Source organism: Pipistrellus hanaki, assembly GCF_964339955.1.
Source record: "Pipistrellus hanaki genome assembly, chromosome: 3".
In the NCBI taxonomy this organism is placed as follows: domain Eukaryota; kingdom Metazoa; phylum Chordata; class Mammalia; order Chiroptera; family Vespertilionidae; genus Pipistrellus; species Pipistrellus hanaki.
Window position 1 is genome coordinate 176,692,956 of NC_140505.1, and position 22,929 is coordinate 176,715,884.

General features: G+C 42.3%; 1 protein-coding gene across 1 annotated transcript in view; it reads left to right on the forward strand.

Moving 5' to 3' along the window:
* The window catches only part of DRAM1 (DNA damage regulated autophagy modulator 1), a 37,093-nt gene extending 16,349 nt beyond the window's left edge, over nucleotides 1-20,744 (forward strand). The window contains exons 2-7 of the mRNA XM_084880088.1: nucleotides 3,090-3,157; nucleotides 5,023-5,165; nucleotides 11,020-11,197; nucleotides 15,275-15,333; nucleotides 19,032-19,124; nucleotides 20,041-20,744. Of these exons, the coding sequence (XP_084736214.1) occupies nucleotides 3,090-3,157; nucleotides 5,023-5,165; nucleotides 11,020-11,197; nucleotides 15,275-15,333; nucleotides 19,032-19,124; nucleotides 20,041-20,085 (586 nt within the window). The 3' untranslated portion in view covers nucleotides 20,086-20,744. The remainder of the gene's footprint in view (nucleotides 1-3,089; nucleotides 3,158-5,022; nucleotides 5,166-11,019; nucleotides 11,198-15,274; nucleotides 15,334-19,031; nucleotides 19,125-20,040) is intronic.
* Nucleotides 20,745-22,929: the final 2,185 nt, after the last annotated feature.

Genomic DNA, 22,929 nt, shown 5'->3' on the forward strand with positions numbered 1-22,929 from the left:
TTCTTTCTTTCTTTCTTTCTTTCTTTCTTTCTTTCTTTCTTTCTTTCTTTCTTTCTTTCTTTTAATTTTTTAAAATATATTTTATTGATTTTTAAAAAATATATTTTATTGATTTTTTACAGAGAGGAAGGGAGAGAGATAGAGAGCTAGAAACATCGATGAAAGAGAAACATCGACCAGCTGCCTCTTGCACACCCCCCACCGGGGATGTGCCCGCAACCAACATACATGCCCTTGACCGGAATCAAACCTGGGAACTTTCAGTCCACAGACCGACGCTCTACCGCTGAGCCAAACCCGTTTCAGCATCTTCCTTCCTTCCTTCCTTCCTTCCTTCCTTCCTTCCTTCCTTCCTTCTTCCTTTCTTTCTTTTTTTTCCTTTTTTTTTTTCTTTCTAATTTCAGAGAGGGAGGGGCAGAGACAGATAGAAAACATCAATGATGAGAGAGAATCATTGATCAGCTGCCTCTTGCAAGCCCCTCACTGGGCATCAAGCCCGCAACCCAGGTATGTGCAGGCTGGGAATCAAGCAAAACTTTCTGGTTCATAGGTTGGCAGCCACACTGGCCAGGCATGAGACCATCCGTTTCAATGATGCCATGGGCGGTGCCAGTCAGCTCACAAGTGAGGACACACTGATCCTTGTTACCGGTGACCTCTCCCACATCTTCACTATTGGTGGCCCGAGGTAGATGCCCTTCTGAGCCTGACAGGGTACTTAGTGGATGTGAGGAGGGGACAGGAACCAGTAATGAGAAGAAGGCAGTGACAGCTCTATCTTTGGGCATAACATTTGCTAGAAAATTCATTCTCACAGAGAAGTCAAGCCTCCCAACCCAACTCCCACCCACAATGACTTCCTAGCTTTGTTGGCCCAGTTCATCACCGAGGTGACCTCAACACCATGTGTTGGTTGTACTGGTTATGGGGCTGCCCCACTCACACCAATGGTCTTGTAGTTGGTCTTGACCCCACACAGGTAGGCTGTGGCAGTGTCTGCACTATCTGGCACGTGTTTGTACTTGTTGCATGTCTTGGACAGAATCATGTGTGGGAACTGATCCATGACCAGGGGTCATCCAAGGTCCTAGCTTGATGTTCATCTGTTCCTTTTAGACCCAAGCTGCTGTCACTGTGGACACTCCCATCCCATCCCCCAAGAATATAATGAGGTTTTTGGCAGCCATCTGGTGGGCTGCAGCTTCTCGGTGATGTCCAGGGTCTGAGTTGCATGGCGGTTCCAGAAGACTGGCTCTTCCTTTTCAATGGGAGGATGCCCAGGAGAGCCATAGCCTCAGGCCCAGCGGTAGCAGCCAGGCCTCTATGCCTGTGGGACCATGGGAAGGTGGCAGAGCTGGGACTCCAGAGGGACTGGGACCTGGTGAGGCTGGGCCTTGGGCAAGGCTGAGATACCAGAGTGCCAGCTGCAGGGAAAGCTCTACTCTTCAAATATTGAGTGTTTACAAAGGCTTCTGCTTTCCGCACACACAGGTTGCTTGCGGTGTTCTTCAAACACTTTAAAGTGTGTCTTTTCTATGTGGTCTTTCAATCCTTAATTTCAGAGTTGTTTTAAAACACGGGGACACTCGAGACGGGTACGAGTTGTTTCATGTTGGGAGTTCTTTTCCCATCAGTTTTCAACTGTTGCTCTACGCAGGCAGCTTGGCAATGTAAAAATTCAAACCTTGGCATTGAGCAGTAGAAAACAGAACTTTTCACCCACCTGGTGTGGCTCAGTGATTGAATGTTGACCTTGAACCAGGAGGTCACAGTTTGATTCCTGGTCAGGAGCTGTGCAGGAGGCAGCGGGTCAACGATTCTCTCTCATCATTGATGTTCCTCTCTCTGAAATAAATAAAAACAAATAAGAAAAAGGAAACCTGTTGCCCATGTTTGTCTTCCCTGTCAGGTGTACATCTCCTAAACTCTAACGATTCCCAAAGGACTTGCAACCAGAAGAGCAATGGGCAGCAGCAGCTTGTTCCGATCTAAGCCCCTGAGCCTGCCTCCAAGGCCCCTTTTTCCCTGACTCTCCAGTGAGCTGACAGCAGTCCCACCTCAGCTCACTTCTTTCCCATTGGTTTCTAGAGGGCCAAAGCAGTCCCCGCTTCTTTTATCCTAAGCCCTTTCTCGTTCACTGTCCCTAGCTTCAATAAATGTCCTCTCAAAATCACCCGGAAAAAAAGAAAACAACTGCCAAACACTACTTTTCAGCTCATTTAATGACTCACTTGGTAGACTGCACCTGAAAAGTGTTTTATAATGTTCTTATTAAAATAGTTTATCACAATTACTATACACTCTCAGTACACTATTGTTTCCATAAAGTAGCGATAGGTATCAATAATATTGCTCAGCTTTTTATCCTTATATTTTCAGCACTGGAAACTTGTGCATAAATCAAATTGTTAAAAAATGTAACATGTTTATATGTATTTAATATCCCAATGGTAGATATTTTACCTCTGATTTTAGACCATCATACCCACCCCTCCAAAATAGTTACATTCAGTTCTTCACTAAGAATGGACACACACCCATCAAGTCTATTGAGCTGGGTTATTTTGGAAATGCTACCACCATTCTCTTTAAGTATTTCCTACCTTTTACAATAATAATTAAAAAATGGTAGGAAATGCCAGGACTGGTTTGGCTCAATGGATAGAGCGTCGGCTTGGGGACTGAAGAGTCCCGAGTTCGATTCCGGTCAAGGGCATGTACCTTGGTTGCCGGCATATCCCCAGTAGGGGGTGTGCAAGAGGCAGCTGATCGATGACTCTCTCATCGATGTTTCTAGCTCTCTATCTCTCTCCCTTCCTCTCTGTACAAAATCAATAAAATATATTTAAAAAAAAAAATAAAAAAAAATAAAAAAAAATAAAAAATGGTAGGAAAAAAAAGCAGTTTAGATTTTTTTCCCCCCAGAGCCAAAATTAAAACACTTTAGAACAAAATCAGGACCAATCTTTACAATTCAAAGTGACTAAAGACCCAAAAGAAACACATCATGAAACCTGCCTGATCATGCCTATCCAGAGGTCTGAACTGAATCCCTTTTTAATAATTTGGATATTTCTTCTCTTTCTCAGTGACACAGGAACAACACCTCCAGAGAGTGGTATTTTTGGATTCATGATAAACTTCTCTGCGTTTCTCGGTAAGTACACAAAAATTATTATAAATAAATGAAAAATTCACAATCTCATGTGCAGGAGAATATGTTACTTACAATGTGTGTGTGTATAATTTTTTATTGTAATTTTAAAACAGACTTTTTATTTTCAGAATAGTTTTAGGCTCACAGCAAAATTAATATAAAGGTGGAGATATCCCATATAGTGCCTGCTCCCAGTCTCCCCCATTACCAATTTTTTTTGATGAACCTACATTGACACCAAGTCCATAGTTTATATCAGGTTCATTCTTCGTATGTATCATTTTTTTAAAAGTACTGTACAACCTTTTTGCCTGGCCGAGGTGGCTTGGTGGTTGAGCATCAACCTATGAAACAGGAGTCACGGTTTGATTCTTGGTTGGGGCGCACATGCCCAGATTGCAGGCTTTGTCTCTGGTGTGGGGCGGGCAAGAGGCAGCAGATCAATGATTCTTTCTCATCATTGATGTTTCTCTCTCTCTTGCTTCCTCTCTGAAATCAATAAAGATATGTTTTTAAAAAGAAAAGCATTAAAAATAAATAAAAGTTCAACTGTTTTGCCTGTCTCTCTCTGTTGGTCCAAGCAACTGGAGTTTTGCTCTGCTTTGAAAATCCAATAGGACTTGAACTCCAAAGTTACTTGTGACCTCATACAACTGTTCTTCAGCTTTCCTGGCAGCTTACCATGAGATTATGAAATGAATTTTAAATTTAATTTGATTTTCAAATTGTGATTTATGTACAATACATTTGTGTAAGCCAAAGACACCGAATAGATAAACTGATGTTTCTCAGAGCATGTTCCGAAGGCAGCTTTCGTGAAAAGCAGCTGGGGTGCTGCTTCCAATGCAGGTTCCAGGGCCATACCACAGATGGGCTCAATCAGCACCTCTGGGAGAACCAGCAGTTTAGGGGATTTGGATACTTCCTGAAGCTGGGAGCCACTGAGGAAGGTGTTGTTTCACCTGTTAGAGAGAGGGGTAGGGGAAGCAGGCCTGATTTTCCTCTTCAGTCCCACAAGTGCCCCTGGGGGACAGTTGAAAGGCTACAACCCCCTCATGAGTAATTAATGTAATAACGGAAAAGCTCACTACTTGGGAGTGATCCTGGTCTGCAGATGCAACACAGAGAGCTCTCTCTCTTAGTCCTTTTAGAAGCCTCCATTCTATGGAACAAGCAGGTGTTTGCCAGGGACACTCCTGTCCCTCTCTACCGGCACAGGTGGGAGGGGACAGAGATGCTGGAAACTCAACTTAGTGAGTTGGCACCTTTGGAACGTGTTCATCCTTGGCAGAGAGAAAGTTTCAACTTGGCATTTTAGGCACAGTTTTTTGACCCAGTAATACCACTTCTAGGAATTTGTCTTTCAGAAGCACTGAAAGTGTGCCAAAGACAAGGATGTTCATTGAACATTGCTTGGAATAGGAAATACACAGAAATGATATAGAAATCTGTCATTGGGAGGAGAATGGATTAAATGTGGCATCTCACTATATACGAAGATGGGACCCCTAAACATGATGAGATAGACCTATTTGTACTGACATGGCAAGATCTCCATGGCACATTTTTAAGTGAAAAAAGGCAAGTCACAGAACAATATGTGCACAATAGCGTTTATGTAAAAAGAATAACAACCAAGAGGGTGTGTGTGTGTGTGTGTGTGTGTGTGTGTGTGTGTGTCTTCCCACCACATTGTGGGGAGAGCAAAATGGGATGAGGAAGGACAGGGGTGGGCATATCGGGAGAGTATTGCAATTAAGAAAGTGAAAATACAAACTAAAAAAAAGAAAAATGAAATGTTTCTGTGTTTTTCCTTCAAAAACAGTCAAATAAAAAAAATTCACTACTGCGTCTTTCTTCCTTAGGTGCAGCCACAATGTACACAAGATACAAAATAGTGGAAAAGCAGAATCAGACCAGCTACTTCAGCACTCCTGTTTTGAACTTGGTGTCCTTAGTTCTGGGACTGGTGGGATGTATCGGAATGGGCATTGTTGCCAATTTTCAGGTATGGCCTGAAGTTTTTTTGGTTATGGGGGTGATGGAGTTTGTGTGTCCGGAAGAGAGAAACAAGAATACAAGAGCCAAGCTTGTGCCAGTATAGCTATCAACTACCCTGTTTCCCCGAAAATAAGACAGTGTCTTATATTATTTTCTCCCAAAGTTGCGCTAGGTCTTATTTTCAGAGGATGTCTTATCTTTCCATGCGCTAGGTCTTATTTTCGGAGGATGTCTTATTTTCGGGGAAACACAGTAGTTGATGTGTTTATTAAAATGGATTCATCTGCTTTTTAAAAACAAATACCATTTAAAATACAGTCCTATCTGGTGTTTGGGAGTGATTTGGGGGCATTGTGCATGAGTAAGAGAAAGAAAGACAGAGAGAGAGAGAGAGAGAGAGAGAGAGAGAGAGAGAGAGAGAGAGAGAGAGAGAGAGAGAGAGAGAAAGCGCGCGCACTTTTAGCGAAGCTGAAGGCTTTGCATTGCTCCATGTTCTCCACGATGTGGTTGATGTGTTGGGAGAATGACTTCACTGTGTGTGAAAACATTTGTGTATGAGTATGTGTGTGTCTCTATGTGTGTACTGATTTTACGGTTTGAGCCTCTGGTGTTAAAGTCAAACAACGGCACCTGATTTCTTCCTTTCCCAGAATAGGACCTAGGTGCCTGGAAGTGAAATAATTTGCTCAGGGTTCCTTAGCTAATGAGTTGCCAAGCCAAAATGTAGCCCAGCTAGAGCCAATTAACTTACATGACGGCTACTGAGGAGTCTGCTTGATACAATCTTATGGTGTCAGGTGTTCGGAAAACACCCTACTTGTTTTCTAAATTGTGCATTCCTGTTCATTCTGAGATCTCTTTCAAGAAAACATGAGATCGACTTAGCTACGGAGGCAATGCTTAATATTTTAAAAACATTTGTTGTGTTTAAATTGATACTAATTATAATAGTAGCCAGCCCCTAGAATTATTGCAAGGATTGGGTGAGATAATGTATGGTAACCAGTGATCTGCACTTGGGGGTCATCATTGGTTCACCATTACAGGCTAACACTAGGGTGGTCCTGCTCTCTCCATCACTGTTGTCTCCTGTGACAGCAGAAAGGCAGTTACTCCAGGACAACTTTTGTTCAGCCCAGGGGTACTCCTTTGTTTAACTTAATTTACTTTATTATGATGACTATTTCTAATGTGTTATTTTTAAATGCATCTTTATTGTTGAAAGTATCACAGATGTCTCTTTTTTCTCCCATTGACCCCCCTCCTCTCCACTTCCTTCCCCTCCCCAGGCTTTCTCTCGACTATTGTCCATGTCCTTGAGTTATGCAAGTGGTCGGCAAACTGCGGCTCGCAAGCCACATGTGGCTCTTTGGTCCCTTGAGTGTGGCTCTTCCACAAAATACCACGGCCTGGGAGAGTCTTATTTTGAAGAAGTGGCATTAGAAGAAGTTTAAGTTTAAAAAAGTTGACTCTCAAAATAAATTTCAATTGTTGTGCTGTTGATATTTGGCTCCGTTGACTAATGAGTTGCCCGACCAACTGGGTTATGCATATATGCATATAAGTTCTTTGGCTGATCTCTTCCTTCTGAGAATCCTCATGCTATTGCATGCTTCCGTGTCATATTATTTTGCTCATTAGATTCCACAGATGAGTGAGATCATGTGATACTTGTTTTTCTCTGACTGGCTTATTTCATTCAGCATAAAACTGTCCACGTCTCTCCATGCTGTCTCAACAGTTAAGAGATTCTTCTCTTTTACAGCTGCATAGTATCCCATTGAGTAAATGTGCTACAGCTTTTTTATCCGCTCATCTACTGATGGGCACTTGGGCTGTTTCCAGATCTTAGCTATTGTAGGTAATGCTGCTATGAACATGGGCATGCATATATTTTTTTCTGATATTGATGCTTCAGGCTTCTCAGGATATATTCCTAGAAGTGTTATCATTGGGTTAAATGGCAGTTCCATTTTTAATTTTTTGAGGAAACTCCACACTGTTTTCCATAGTGGCTGTATCAGTCTGCATTGCCACCAGCAGTGTAGGAGGGTTCCTTGATTATTAGAGGAAAGACTAGGTCTCTATGGTGTAGAGCAGTGATTTTCAACCCTTTTAATCTCAGGGCACACAAACTAATTACTAAAATTCTTTTTGCCAATCTGATTTAAAAAATACTTTTGATTCATTCACATAGGATGGCTATCATTGTGTTGGTTAACTTTTTTTTTTTTTTTTAACAATTTAAGGGAAAAGAAGTCAGTGTCCCTGACTAAATAGTCAGGCATTCCATGTTTTAAAAATTCTGTCATGGCACGCCAGTTGAAAATAGCTGGTGTAAAGAGATAGAGAGAGAGGTGAGGGGGAAGAGAGGGAGCTCACTTTCCTATCCTATTGTCCCTCTGTGGTGAAATCAGACACTCTGTGCTGCAAAGCATGGTTGCCCAAGACATTTCCCACATGGTAGAGACTCTGTGACATTTCCTTATGTTTTATGACCGTATTCATTTTGTTTCTCATAACACATGCTGGAAATTTTCTACGTGACATGACAGCATTCACAGTGCTCCAACTCATACAATTCTAATGACAACCTTCTAAGATAGATAGGTAGTGTAATTTTCCTCATTCTCAGTGGAGAAGTGGAGGCCCAGAGAGGTGAATACTTACCCAAGATCATAGGAGTAGGAAAGGCAGAAGTGGCCCTTGCATCGAAGCAGTCTGTCCTGAACCTGTGGTTAAGAGGTAACCTCAATGCTACCACGAGGAAATCTCTGGGAGGAAAAAGCATGTCACGATTCACAGAGTTGCAGCATCAGAAAGCATGATGAAAAAGAAAGAAAAGGGCAGGTGGACACCTGGAATGATATCCTTTGTCTCATAGGCATGGATAGAAATTATTCAGCAGGGAATAGTAGGCACTGTCTGATATCCTAATTAATTTATCCTCCAAATCATTCAACATCGTTAGTGATACACCTGTCCATTTTTAAGCCACCAAGGGCAGACTTTCGGAAGAAAACGTAGATGGCTAGATCATTGGATTCTTGGTTCTCTTAAAGGCTTCCATGACGAGAGTGCATTTTCACAAAACCCAGAAATAGGATCGGTAACTTTCCTGAGAGCAAAGTGTTTGCCTTGTCATTGTTCCCATCTTGACAACTTCCTTGTTTGACATCCTGCAATTCATTTTCAGCAGGCCATGAGCAAACCAACTTGAGCTGTTACCTTGAGGAGAAGGAGAGGTGTGAGGGCAGGAGAGAGCCTTAGTTCTGGTGGGATTTCCCTGAGTAGGAAGTAAACTGTGTTCATCGGAAGTTCACAGCTCCTTTTCCCAGACTGGTGGGTGGGATGGCTACGTTTAGGTATGGTTAGAGTCAGTTTCTGTCTCTGCTCTACTTTTCCTTGAGAAGTATCCTTTTTGAAAAGTCATGTTTTCTAAGGTTGAACACCCACAATATCCTAGTTTTCTCTCTTTTTACTCACTTTTCAGTTATCCAGAGAGTTTTGCAAAAGAGATCCCAAAAGGCTTCCAGGTTCATCTTATCCTCAGTCCAAGATTCATGTCAGATCTAAGAATCATTTCCCTTCAAAAGGCATTTTTGATAAGAGAGTTTGTGCTCCACAGGCCAAATACAGCTCCGTGATCTGGAACTGTCAGGGTTAACGTGGGGCCTGTGCAGATTGCAGATTAAGATCCTAAAGGAGTGTTGACTTGGGTCTAGGCTGAGGAAGCAAATCCCCTGACAGTGCTGGTGGGAGGGAAAAAGTACGTAAATTCAGAATGTTGACTTAGCGTGGAAAAAAAAAAAAAGTGGAGTGGAAAGAACCAGGATTCTCAGAAGATTATTCCTGGAAACGACTCAGCTCTAGATGCCTTGCTTTTTGTTTATTTTCCCTTGGCCAAATATGCCTAACATTCAAGGGGTGAAAAGAACTTGTTTTACTTAATTGTTTTGTTTGTTTGTTTGTTTTTTGGTTTAATATTGTTTTCTCCCCAGTGTTGAGATATCATTGACATATTACATTGTATTAGTGCAAGGTATATAACATAATGATTCGATATGTGCATACAATATATTGCGAAATGATTAAACAGTAAGTTTAGTTAACATTTATCAAATCCCATAGTTACTTTTTTCCCATGTGAGAAGCACTTTTAAGATTTACTCTCTCCAAAAAAAAAAAAAAAAAAAATTACTCCATTAGCAATTTTTGGAAATACACCTTTATTCAATATAGTCACCTTGCTGAATATTACATATACCTGAAAAGTTTTTATCTTTTTGTTTTGTAAATTTAAATATTTGTATTGATTTCAGAGAGGAAGGGAGGGAGAGATTCAGTGAGATTCATTCAGAGATTCAGTGAGAAAGAATTACTGATTGGCTGCCCCCACAGGCCTCCCACTAGGGATTGAGCCCACAACCGGGGCATGTGCCCTGACTGGGAATTGAACCATGACCACCTGGTTCAAAGGAGTATGTTTTCTGTGAACAGTCTGAATGAAGAACACAGTAGGGCTATGGAAACCTGGGTGGTCAAAGAAAAGTCTGGAAAACAGGTGTGGACAATGAGTTGTGGCCAAAATCAGGCTTTCGTGGACAGTACTTAATTTTTAAAAAATATATTTTATTGACTTTTTACAGAGAGGAAGAGAGAGGGGGAGAAGAGAGAGTTAGAAACATCGAGCAGCTGCCTCCTGTACACCCCCCACTGGGGATGTGCCCGCAACCAAGCTGCATGCCCTTGACCGGAATCGAACCTGGGATCTTTCAGTCCACAGGATGACACTCTATACACTGAGCCAAACCTATTTTGGCTGTGGACAGTACTTTAACTTGCCCCTTTGCAAAACTCAAAATTGTAAGTTCAAGTAGAGACTCAGTCATTCAATCTAAATGTCATTGTTATGAGGGAGGGAAGGTAGGTGCCCATTGAACATTTGAAAGGAGCTTAAAGTGAGCTCTTTGATGGCTCCCTATGACCACATTTGGGGTAACGCCAGGCTTTCTGCCTAGGCTGGATATAGGGGCTGCCTTCATGTTGAAATGACTGGGGGCCAGGGACTTGATTTAAAATTGTCTTAGCATTGCAAGAGCAGTTTTTTTTTTTGTTTGTTTGTTTTTTTAGATTTGGGGTAGCTTGGGAAGAACAAATAGAGATTCATGGGGAGCAGGGAGCCTAAAAATCCCAAGCACCCTTGACACTTTTGCACACTTTTGTATGCAGTTTATCAAATAAGCTGCATTGCAGACCTGCAAAGCAGAAATTAACACACCCATTTTACAGATCAGAAATTGAGGTTTTAAACTAAGGTCTCAGTGGTGGAATCAAGATCTTTTTACTCAGGTCAGCCGGACCCCACAGCCCACCATACCCCACTTTGCCCCTCTAAGGTAGATGTCACTCTGTTTTCATCCCACATGCCCAAGTTTGTGTGGAACATTTATTTCATTGCGAGGGAAGGCTTTTCTCTTGGTAATCTTGTTCAAGCAGCCACATTTTCTTTCTTTCTCATTTAAAAAAAAATATCTTTATTTATTTCAGAGAGGAAAAGAGAGGGGGAGAGAGAGAAACATCAATGATGAGAGAGAATCATTGATTGACTGCCTTTTGCAGGCCCCACACTAGGGATCGAGCCCACAACCCAGGCATGTGCCCTGACCGGGAATCAAACCCGGGACCCTTCAGTCCACAAGCAGATGCTCTCTCCACTGAGCCAAACCAGTGAGGACCGTCTTTTCCTTTTGGGGCCATCTGTGATACTGGATGGCTTCCAATAGCCAAAGAGAGGGAGTGCTCAGATCATGGTGTGGACAGACCCCCTTGGAATAACATACGTGTGTCTTTCTCCCTAGGAGTTAGCGGTCCCCGTGGTCCATGATGGCGGTGCCCTTCTGGCCTTTGTCTGCGGGGTGGTGTACACACTCCTGCAGTCCATCATCTCCTACAAGTCATGTCCCCAGTGGAACACCCTTTCCACCTGCCGCGTGCGGATGGCCATCTCTTTCATTTCCTGCGCAGCCGTCATCCCCAGTATCCTTTGCACATCTGTCAGTGTCCTTACAAACTTGAGACCTTCCCCTACCTGCCCCCCCTCTCTCCCTAGTAAAAAAGTATTAAAAAAAAAAGCAAAGGTTAACCGCCAAGTTTTCATATACTTCAGCAGAACCATTGGGAGAAACGTGTAAATGGTTGAGAATATGTCTCAACTTGGTCAGCTTAGATAAAAACAATGTTGGGGGAGAAGACTGGTATGAAAGGAGGCTGGGAAGATGTGGGGAAAACGTCAGTTTCTGTTTGCTTTCCTTCCCCCGGGGGTCAGTTTTAACAGCCGTGTAAAATATTTGGTTTTCTTTGGAGTGCTTGGCCAAAGACATCAAATATTGACATTGTGCTTAAAGGAGTAGCTCTGTGAAGTCCTTGGAGCTCAGACTCTTCCTTCTCAATGGCTGTAGGTGATTCGATGTTTTCATTTACTCGCCCACATGAAGAGGTTTTTAAAAGCTCTATATTATCCATTTCCAAGTCTATTAAAGTACAGGTAGCCTTTTCTTTTTGCTACTGATTTTATTTTCAAAAATTTATCTCGTTTTGTAATTCAACGTGGAAAGAAAAAAAAATGTATCTATCACATTTGTATGTTCTGATTTAGAGGAAATGAATCTCTCTCTCTCTCTCTTTCTCTCTCTCTCTCTCTCGGCAATAAACAAAGAACAAAAAAAGCTGTGGCCTCCAAGGGGTGGAATATTTCCCATCTTTTGAAATACCATCTGCACTCCTATCAGAGAAAGGTGCAGAGTCATGAAAAGGGATGATTATGTTACAGGAAAACGGGAACTATTCTGTTAGCCATGTTGTTCGTTTGGGTTGGCCTGTGGTATAAAGTGGGCAAGCTTGAGTGACAGCATACCATGTGCTTCTGCCATTAAGCTCTGCATTGCTGTTTTGAGATTAGAAGCTATATAAAATGCAAAACCTGTGCATGGTCTTGGGGTTCGTTTTGTTTTCATTTTGGGGAAGGACAATTTTAATTACAAAATGTGTAAGCACAGAGGAAACAAATCTTACCAGTAGTATTGAGAAATTTAACGACAAAATATATACCCTGTTCCTAAGATGGTTCCTTCTTAGTTTTCTTGTCCTGTTTATGGATTGGAGCCATTCCTGCTTTCTCTTCAAATATATTCCCTTCAGAGCTTTAGCCTGAACCTCCTTCCCTTGCTTTTATCTCTGGAGACAGATCTCTAAATATGAAAATCAGAGAGAGTTCTAGCACAATAATCATTTCAGGCCTCAGAGTTTCGAATACTAGGAGTTCCTGTTTCTAGAAGTTCTTAGCCATGCCAAGGGGTTTCAGCCCCACACAGAAGCAGAACATGTCTCTATCACACATTACCTTGAACAAATTCTTCATATAGAAAAGTCTTTGGCATTAGACATGGTATTTATATTCTTTCACCAAAATTTCAAAGCATCTTTAAAATGCCTTTGTGTCTCTTTACTGTAGTATTTCTATGAAACAGCCTCATTTAACTACTGAAGAAACTGAGGCTCATTAGAGTTAGGCTTCTAGGCCTTTCCTGGTGAACTCTGTCTTGTGCCGGCTTCTACAGTGTTACCTTCACAAAATAATAGCACAAGATCCAGGTTCCCTTGCTTGAGACATGTGCTCTGAGATTCCCCAAGATTTCACTGTTTCCTGTTCCCTGCTTTTGCCCCTTGCCCTTCTCCTGGCTGAATACCACCCCCTCCACCTTGTTTTCCTGGCCAATACAGTAGTCACAGGCCACGTGTAGCTATTGTGCACTTGAAATGTGGCTAGTCTGTGTTGAGACGGCTTATGGTGTAAACCACACCCCAGATTTCAAAGACTTAAAAAAAAAAGAGTAAAATATCTCATTAATAATTATTTGTATTATTATATGTTGAACTGGTAATATTTTTTTTTATCTATTGTGTTCAAGGAGCTATGTCATTAAAATTAAATTTCATTTGTTTTTTAATCTTCTTACAATGTTGCTGCTAGCTGAGAAACAACGCCAGAATGTTACTGGCAAATGGACCTCGGTTCAGCAACCTCATTACTTGAGTTCTGGCTAATAAAGATTTCAGAGCCAAGACTTAAATACAAGCAGAAGTTTATTTATAAAGTCACAGAGGTAGAAGTGGAAGAAGTGAGCCGGCTGGGCTTCGTGGGCTCAGAAACAAGTTACAGAGGCAAAAGAAGGGCCCTTGGAGCATAGGAAAAACAAAGGCAGAGAAAGCACGTTGGGGAAGGAGAGGGGGAAAGGCTTGGGGGTGTTTCCCAGAGATCATGCACTGGGGGGAAAAAGGGATGGGGAAAGGCCTGATATGCTCAAGAAAGAGATAGAGAGGGAGGGAGGATGGGTACGATGGAAGGAGAGAGAGTTGGGTCCTCCATCCAAGGGTTTTTATCTCCTCTTTAAAGGCGGGGATCTTAGGGGAGGTCCTAGGGAGAATCTCAATAGAATATCCATCAGCTTTCCCAGGTGTGTCATTTCAGGGTGATGGTTGATAGGTGCCAGAGCAGGAAGTCAGTAGTCATCAAAGCTGGTCCTAATGTCAGCCATGCATTGCCCCTCCTGGCCTTCCTGCTTTTCTGGGCCTGGAGCTGAGTCCTAGATGTTATCTCCAGTTTGACCAAAACTATGTCTCTGTTGTCAACACACCTGAGGCTGTGCTTCTAAAATCATTAGAAACGTGTCAGAACCTCATTGTCTTGAGGACTTACTGCTTAAGGGAGTGGTCATGCAAGGAAGGAGTCTTATGAGACTATTCTCCCCCCACCTTGTTCCTCCTCTAAGTGTGTGTGTGTGTGTGTGTGTGTGTGTGTGTGTGTGTGTGGTGGTGGTGGTACAGGGGGCGGGGAGGTGGTCTGCCTCATGACTAGTAAGAAATGAAAGGCTCAATAGGGAAGAAAAGGTCACCCTGGTGTAAGGTCCCTGTTTTCCTAGTTTTTCTGGTTGCTAGGTACCCCGGGCTTTCTGCCCTGGTGACATTCCATACCTGGCCTATGGCTCCTAGTCTGCTCATGCCTGTCTAACTGCCTACTACACAGTGACTACAGTAGAACATTCAATGTTACACATGTGGCTGGCGTTGTGTTTCTGTGGGGCAGCTCTGCTCTAAGAGGGCTCCTCAAACATCATAACTTAGAGTAATTTCAACTCAGGGAAGGCCTCCCTGACACCTCAAACCCCCTTCCACCCTAAATTAATACTTTTTCCTCGGCCTCATCACAGTGCCCTGTTCTTGTCTCTCACATGGCACAACCCTGGGCTTCCTTCAACAAGATTGTGAGGTTTCTGGGAGTTCAGACCAAGTCCGTTTAGCCAGGGTTTCCCCACCTCTTCCTTTTCTCCCTGCAACATGGTGCCTGATGCCCAGAACAGGGAACTAAAAAAACAAATAAATGAAAGAATTAAGAGGCTTTAAAACTATTAGAAACAGAAGTATGGTCATAAAAGGGTTAGAGAATCTGCTATGCTTTATTTTAAAAAAACGGAGAAGGGTTCAGCATTGCAAACTATGGGGGTGGGGATAGGCAGAGGAGGTGCTGACCCCGAGTTTAGAGGAGGCTCTAAGCTTGGCATTGAGGCAACACTTTGAATTTTTAACTTTTTAAGAGCATCTCAATTCTCTCTCTTTTGCCTTCAAGGTTCAATCAAATGGATGTCACTACTTTTGTGCAGTCCTTGCTGTCCATCGAGGGCAATGGACTCAGTGCCTGGGATTATTAGGCTGGCCCCATAGTCAGGTGTAGGACATATCTCTTCGATTTTTAAAATACATTTTAATTAATTTCAGAGAGGAGGGGAGAGGGAGAGAGAGAGATAGAAACATCAATGATGAGAGAGAATCTCTGTACTGTTTCCCACAGTGACTGCCCCATTTTACATTCCCACCAGCAGTGCACAAGGTTTCCAACTTCTCCACATCTGCATCAAAACTTGTTGTTTTCACAACCTAATGGGTGTGAGGTGAAACATGTTTAATACTTTGTAATGATACTATTAGAAGAATAATCTAGTCTTAACATTAAAGGACCTATTTTCTTCAGTACTTTCCTTAACACTCTCCTTCTTTTAGTGATTACCTGTGCTTCACTGATTTCCATAACCAAGCTGGAGTGGAATCCACAAGAAAAGGTAAAATTCAAGTCATTTCCAATATGAGTGTCAAGACTGGTGGTATGAGACTGTGGCTGTGTGAAGCCTTCTTAGAAAGAAAGGATCACTGCCATTTCTTAGAACAAGTTGCAAAATATGAAGTAAGTAACTTACTGTCCAACCATTTGGCAATTCATGGGTCATAATAAGCTATTGGAGTAATCCCAAATGATTCCTGGGATTATTTTTGAAATAAAAAAAAAATTTATTGTTGAGAGTATTACAGATCCCCATTTTCTCCCACTGTGCCCCTTCACCTGGTTCCCACCCTCCTTCAGGCCTTCATCACCCTACTATCTGTGTGCATAGGTAATGCAAAAGATCTTTGGGTAATCTCTTCCCTCCCCCTCCCCCGTCCTCCCCCCCTCTTGCCTCTGAGGGAAGTAAATGGAAAGAATATTATTGGATGAATATTAGTTAGAGGAAATGCCTGGGATGGATTGAAGAGAAGGAGCACAGAGTTAGGGCGATAGAAAAGGCAGTTCAGATTTCAAATCATGATCAGTCTAGATTGATTGGGAGTAATAGGGGGAAAATATTTGATGAACACTAGCACGTGACTAACATGAGAATCAAAGAACATGATGAATCAAATAGGACTTCTTGGGTGAACCAAAGAATTTGTTCCCATGAACAGAGAGAAATAAGATCCCTGAGAGGATAGATTATTTCCCAGAGGATGTGGATAGACTTGGTTTCAGAATTGTTGAATCTGGGGCTATAATAAAACATCAAGGAGAAATTTCCAGTTGGACACATGGGACTGGACCTCTGGTGGGATTGAGAGCCGTCAGAGCTTAGGGTGGAGTGAGTGGTCATTTCCAGACCAAAGATCACAACACCCAGGACTGAATGTTCAGATTTGAGATGGTCTTGTGCCATTCGATACTTGCAGCGGTGGTTCATCTCGATGCCATGTGGAGAATGAATGACACCCTGGAGAGAAGAGTTGGTGAAAGAATAGCAGGAATGGGTGTTTGTTTTATTGGTTTCTTTTAGGAACATTTTTTTCAAGGGAGAGGTGGAGTTACTGATGTTATCCAAAATGCAATTTCAGTTAGGAATGGTGGAGTTAAAAGCCAATTGCAGGAGGTTAAAAAAAATGGTGAGAGGAGTCTTTCCTTTATCCAGCTGTCTGTGAACATTTGGAGGTGAGAGGGAGAGGAGTAATGAGATGATGAAGGCTATAGGGGAGAGCGTGGTCAGAGGAGGATTCTGGCATACAATGGGAGCCTGCAGGAGATAGGGAGAGGCTGAAGATGCTGAGGAAGAGAATGATTCAGAAAAGTTTTATAAAACACAGAAAAGTTTTATAAAACACATGGATTCATGCACTGGTGGGGTTCCTTGGCCTGGCCTGTGCCCTCTCGCAATCATGCACCCCTCATGGGATGTCAGACTGCCGGTTTCAGCCCTATTCTTGCAGGTCAGGCTGAGGGACCTCACCAGTGCATGAATCCGTGCATCAGGCCTCTAGTATGCATATAACATCTTTGGGTAATTTCTTCCCCCTCTCCTCCCCGCTCAGAGATTCATCAGTCTGTTCCATGATTCCATGCTTGTGTGTTGAGTGTCTGGCCACTGGTGGTGAATGGGCATGATAGTTACCTGTCAAATGGTTGCTTATTGCTTCCTGAGAGTGAGACCTCACAGCAGAGCAACCTCAGGTGTACTTTACTTTTCAACCACTCGGGGGAGACCTTCCCCCACAAATCAAACAAAAATCAGCTGCTCGGAAGGGTTCATCAAAACATATCCCCAGGCTGGTTAAAAAGCCTTTTTGCTTTTCAATTCTCATTTCATCTTAAAAATGTTAAAAGTACCTGTTTTTTATATTCACTCCATAAATTACCATGCTGCTCTTAGATTGCATTCTGTTCCCAATATCAATAAATGAAAAGAAAGTCCTTTGCATTAATTCACTGAATGGAATGAGCATTTAGGTGCTGCCTCGAATGAATGTGCACTGCTTTAGGGCTTTCATAATGCAGGCTTGTGCATTGACTAACTTGGTGGGGAGAGTGGGAATTAGAATGGCATGGTCTCATTTTATGGAGCAAGGAGACTAGAGCTTTGCCCGTACTCACACATGGGTAATGGAGTCTGGACTTCTGGGTCAGCTTGCTTTCATTAGCATCATGCTAAAGAACTTTCTGCCAACATTGTATAAGCCATCTTTATTGTCCCGGGATGATAAGGGCATGAGGCAGATCCCCTGGTTCTGTCACCAAGAGGGGGCAACTTCTGTTCTCTACCCCCTAGTGTGAGGTGGTCAGGTTCTCCCCAATGCGACCTGGATAAGGAGAGCGGGTAGATGGTGATGTCCTGGAAAGGGGGGGAGTAAGAAGAGGTGTCTGAGAGTCTGATGTTCCTCAGTTAGTCTTTGCGGATGGAAACTGGATCAAAGAAAACAACTGTCCTCATAGACCTGACTTGCAATCCAGTACCATTTGTTTATTCACACTTGTAATCTATAGCAGAAAGCAAAGCAGGGGGAGGGAGGTAAAGTAACAAAAAGCCACATGTCATAGTTTGAAATCAGACTTGGCAGTCCACAGGCCTGATTTGGCTAATGGGTAATGTCAAAACGCAGGTGTTAGTTTTTACTTAGACGGGGTTTAAAAATGCTTTTTAAAAAGTTTCCAGCATTTCAAAATCAGGAGATCACACACACACACACACACACACACACACACACACACACACACACTTCTGTTTTCACTTTTTACTAGCAACCCTGGTGTCATATTTTCCCATTTGGTGAAAATGCGATTGAGCTGGTAAGCATGGACTTCCTCCACACTTCCCTCTCTCTTTGCAACTCTCAGTTCCATTGATTTTTATTAATCTCCCGGCTTCCTTAGGCAGCTGACCTTGGACTCTCCATGAAAGCCATTCTCATTCTTGCTGCCCATTCTCTCCTTCCTGCCCCCAGGAAGGTAGTGACTGTACAGATGTCCTGTTAGCGTTTGCTTTGTTGCTATGCTTACATATAATGGTATGCCGGGCTATTGTCTGAACTGACATTTTCTGTAGCAGCAGAGACCACAAAACCCAGTGGTGACAGTTAGCCAATTTCCTCTCGATACATACACTTCGTCTTTGGAAAACTTGGGGGTTCCCAGCCATTAGAGAGCAAGTCCTGCTCTGCATGGGAAGTTTTGCCTTCTGTGGAGTCCGCATTGGCTTCCCAGTCCTAGCCATTTTTGGCCCTTCTTTTGCTTTTTGAAACTCTATAAACAAGCCTTTAAAAACAAACATTTTTATTAATTTCAGAAAGAAAGGGAGAGGGAGAGAGAGATAGAAACATCAACGATGAGAGAGAATCATTGATCGGCTGCCTCCTGCATGCCTTATGGAAGGAATGGAGCTTGAAACGCTGGCATGTGCCCTGGCCGGGAATTGAATCTTGACCTCCCATTTCATAGATTGACATTCAACCACTGAGCCATGCCAGACGGGCTATAGACAAGTCTTAAAGCCTGAGCATAGAGGAGGGAGAAAGTACTTTGGGAATAATTGCACCCACATTCTAACTGGACAAGCGCCCTGCCATTCACCTGCACAACCTTGCTGCTGTGTTTGCTCCAGGGGTTGACTGATGCTCCCGGACAGCCTCCTCTGCTCAGAAATGAATCCCTTTAGACTAACTTGTGTTTCCTTCCCATTGCTGTTAGGATTATGCATATCACGTGGTGAGTGCGATCTGTGAATGGACAGTGGCCTTCGGTTTTATTTTTTACTTCCTAACGTTCATCCATGATTTCCAGGTAGGTATTTATTAATTTCAATGTTATAAATTGCTGACAGGATGGGAAATATCCATAGAGAATTTCTTGCATTAAAAAAAAAAAAGAGCATGATTTGTCTTTCTTTTTACTATTATGCTTTCGGAAAAAAATATGTATTGTGCAACTTAGTTTATTCCCAGAGGCATGCGGCTTTAACAGCTCTCCCAAACAATGAAGTTCCCAGTGTCCTCTGCCATTTGATGTTTATACTTATACATCCTGATTTTTATTTTTTATTTTTAGGAGGTCTCATTTACTGGTTCCAAATGATATGTCTTTTTATGTTGTTTTATTTATTTTATTTTTTATTGTTGACACTATTACAGATGTCCCACATTTCCCCCCTCTTTGCCCACAGCCACTCACCCCCCCCCATGGAGATACGTATGTCTTTTTATTTATTTAAACTTTTTATTTATTGATGAGAGAGAGAGAGAGAGAGAGAGAGAGAGAGAGAGAGAGAGAGAGACATTGATTTGTTGTTCCACTTGTTTATACATTCATTAGTTGATTCTAGTATGTGACTTAACCGGGGATCAAACCCACAACCTTGGTGCGTTGAGACACCGCTCTAACTGACTGAGCTACCCAGCCAAGGCCATATGTCTTTTGAAAAAATAAAAGTATGTTGTTGCAAAATGTCCCCAAGGCAGAGAGAAGGTGGAACCTTGGTAGATTTGGCCACAGATAAAAATCTTATATTTTGAATCAAATGAGTTGGGACTAGCTAAAAATATATAGAAAGCCAAGAAACTTCTCGAGGACTCAACTCAAGCTTAGCACCAGTCACAGGTCATGTCTTTGGGACTGCAAAGCTTTGGGCACTTGAATAGCTGGTACTGGACTTGCTGACCTTCTTTTAAACCTTTCTCTGCCTTTTTTTTTTTTTTAATAGAGTGTCACCCTGAAGATATCCACAGAACTTAATAATGATATCTGAAGAAAGAGGAATGATATTTTACTCGTGGCAAGTCGCAAGCAGTTTCTAGACGTGGCATGGGGGACAGATAGGGTATGAATGCTGCCCTGCGGCAGGCAGGCATCTGTGGCACATCCAGGACTTGAATTTCACAAAGGATTCTTAATAGTTGTCCTATTTCTAAAGGAATATTTTCCTAAAGAATGTAGAGTACTTATGACGTAGCAATGTTTTTATAATTTTCTAAACTGGTACTTTTTTTTTTATATTCACAAGTTCATTACACGAAAGATAGGTGTTATGGAAAATGGAGAGCTCTTATTTTTGTACAGGTTCTGTTTTGTTGTTTCTTTGTGTGTGAGTGATTTCTGGAAATACACTAAATGAGGAATTTATTAACAAGTAACCTTGGGATATTTTGAGAATAAACTGTGTAATTTCACATGAGGGTGTTTGTACAATTCAATTGTTAGTGATCATCAAGATTTAGCTAATAAAATAACACTAACTGATTTTTTACATGATCTAAATAAGTAAAATGCTTCTATCTAAAAGCCTTAATACCACTGTACACATTAACACTCCACAGCAAACCTCAGTTTTGAACTTCTGCCTTGCTCCCAAGAGCCAGAGGCTTTTCCTTTGTTGCTGATTGGCAGTTTGCAATGGGCATACTTTAATATATATATATATATATATATATATATATATATATATACTATATATGTGTGTGTGTGTGTGTGTGTGTGTGTGTGTGTGTGTGTGTGTTTTAATTGATTTCAGAGAGAGGAAGGGAGAGAAAGAGAGGGATAGAAACATCAAAGATGAGCCGAAACCAGTTTGGCTCAGTGGTAGAGCATCGGTCTGCGGACTGAAAGGTCCCGGGTTCGATTCCGGTCAAGGGCATGTGCCTTGGTTGCGGGCACATCCCCAGTGGGGGGTGTGCAAGAGGCAGCTGGTCGATGTTTCTCTCCCATCGATGTTTCTGACTCTCTGTCCCTCTCTCTTCCTCTCTGTAAAAAATCAATAAAATATATATTTAAAAAAAAAAAAAAGAAAGAAACATCAAAGATGAGTGAGAACCATTGACTGGCTGCCTCCTGCACACTCCCTATTGGGGGATTGAGCCTACAACCCTGGCATGTGCCTTGACAGGGACTCCAACTGTGACCTCCTGGTTCATGGGTCCATGCTCTGCCATGGCCAGGTGGGATGACTCAGCAGCGCTGGTTAGAAATCAGAAACTTTTCAACAGCAGAGTAACATGGATGTGAGCAGCTAAAGGGAAAACCTCTCCGGATTTGGGTTGAGCAAAGAGGGACATTCATAGAAGGCGGGATTATGGGAAGGAGACTTGCACTTACTACCAAACCTCTGCCAAGTTACGACAGACCCAGGAATGGTTATCAGGTCCCGCTGCGGAGCACCGAGGGGATACACGGTTTGTTCCATGCTGTGGGTTCCCATGCTCACCCTGCAACTGGAAGACTAATCAAAGCTATGTCCAGCAATTGTTTTTTTCTGAAAGGAGGAGGAATGCCACGTGCCTTTACCATGGGAACTGTAGTTCATGGTTGGTCTCACTTTGGACAGACTTGTTATCAGCACCTCATTGTGCATGGTCTGCCACTTTCCCCACATCTCTCTGCGAGAGTAGATTGGGAGCTCCTTGAGGGCAGAGTCTATGCCTTACTCGTGATCCTTATAACTCCAGCATTTAATCCAGGCGCCTCCTGGTACAGTGTCGGTGCTTAATAGTCAGTCATTGACTGCAAGAATGAATCAGTGAACACATAAAGGAATGACTAGGGATAGTTGTAGTGCTGCCTACTGAGATTTACTCTGTTTGCCAGTTAAGTGATGAATCGATAGCTGTTGACTCTTTTTGTTTCATGTACTGTAAACATTTCAATTGTTTGAGCTTCTCTAGTCTCTTGACAACTTCACTCTGGATAGTTATCACAGAAATTGTTACTGGGGCTAGACAAAATGGTATACCTGGCCTGGCCAACAATAAGGCCAAAATTCACTTCAGACAGCCACTTTCTGCTGATCCCATACAACCTTTAACCTTGGTCTGTTCCACATTTCGGTATTATTTCTCATTTCCAAGAGCTTGCATTTCCTTGCACTTCATGGCTGAAAGAATCAAATAAAATGAAGTATTTCTTTATTTTAGCAGTTTGTGTCTCTGTTAAATTATAATATGTCGCCTGGGTACAACGATATGTATTTATCAGGGAAACAATTCTAGTGCTTTTGGAATTTATGAAGGTTTAATTTAAACCTTACCTTTTCTTAACTTATGTAACATTGCATGAATGGTTTATCTTTGTAGAGATTTATCTTATTATTTTATTTTTTAAAGTTATGGTTCACATTCAATATTACTTTATATTAGTTTCAGATGTACAGTTAGATGATGGTATAATTCCCAAAGAGATCCCCTCAATCTTTCTAGAACCCACCAGGCATCTTTGTAGAGATTCTTGAACATTAGTATCAGAAATCTGCATCATTTAAGACTTTCAGTTGAAATACAACTCAAATTCATTAAAGGAAACGGGGGTATCTATTCACTCAAGTAACAGAAGTACAGAGATGGAACTGGCTCTAGGGATGGCTGGATTCAAAAGTGCCACCAGGACTCTCTTTATTCTTTCCTGTCAGCTCTGTTTTCCTCTCTGTTGCCGTCATTCTCAGCCAGGCTTTCCTCTGGCCGGAGTGAGATGGTTTCTGGAAACCCCAGGCCCACAACCTGTCCAGTGGGAAGGGAGGACTTCTCAGTAGTTCCAACAATAGCTGGTGAGTTGAAACTCGTTTTCTGCGATTGGCTAGCTTGGGTCACATGCCCATCCCATAGCT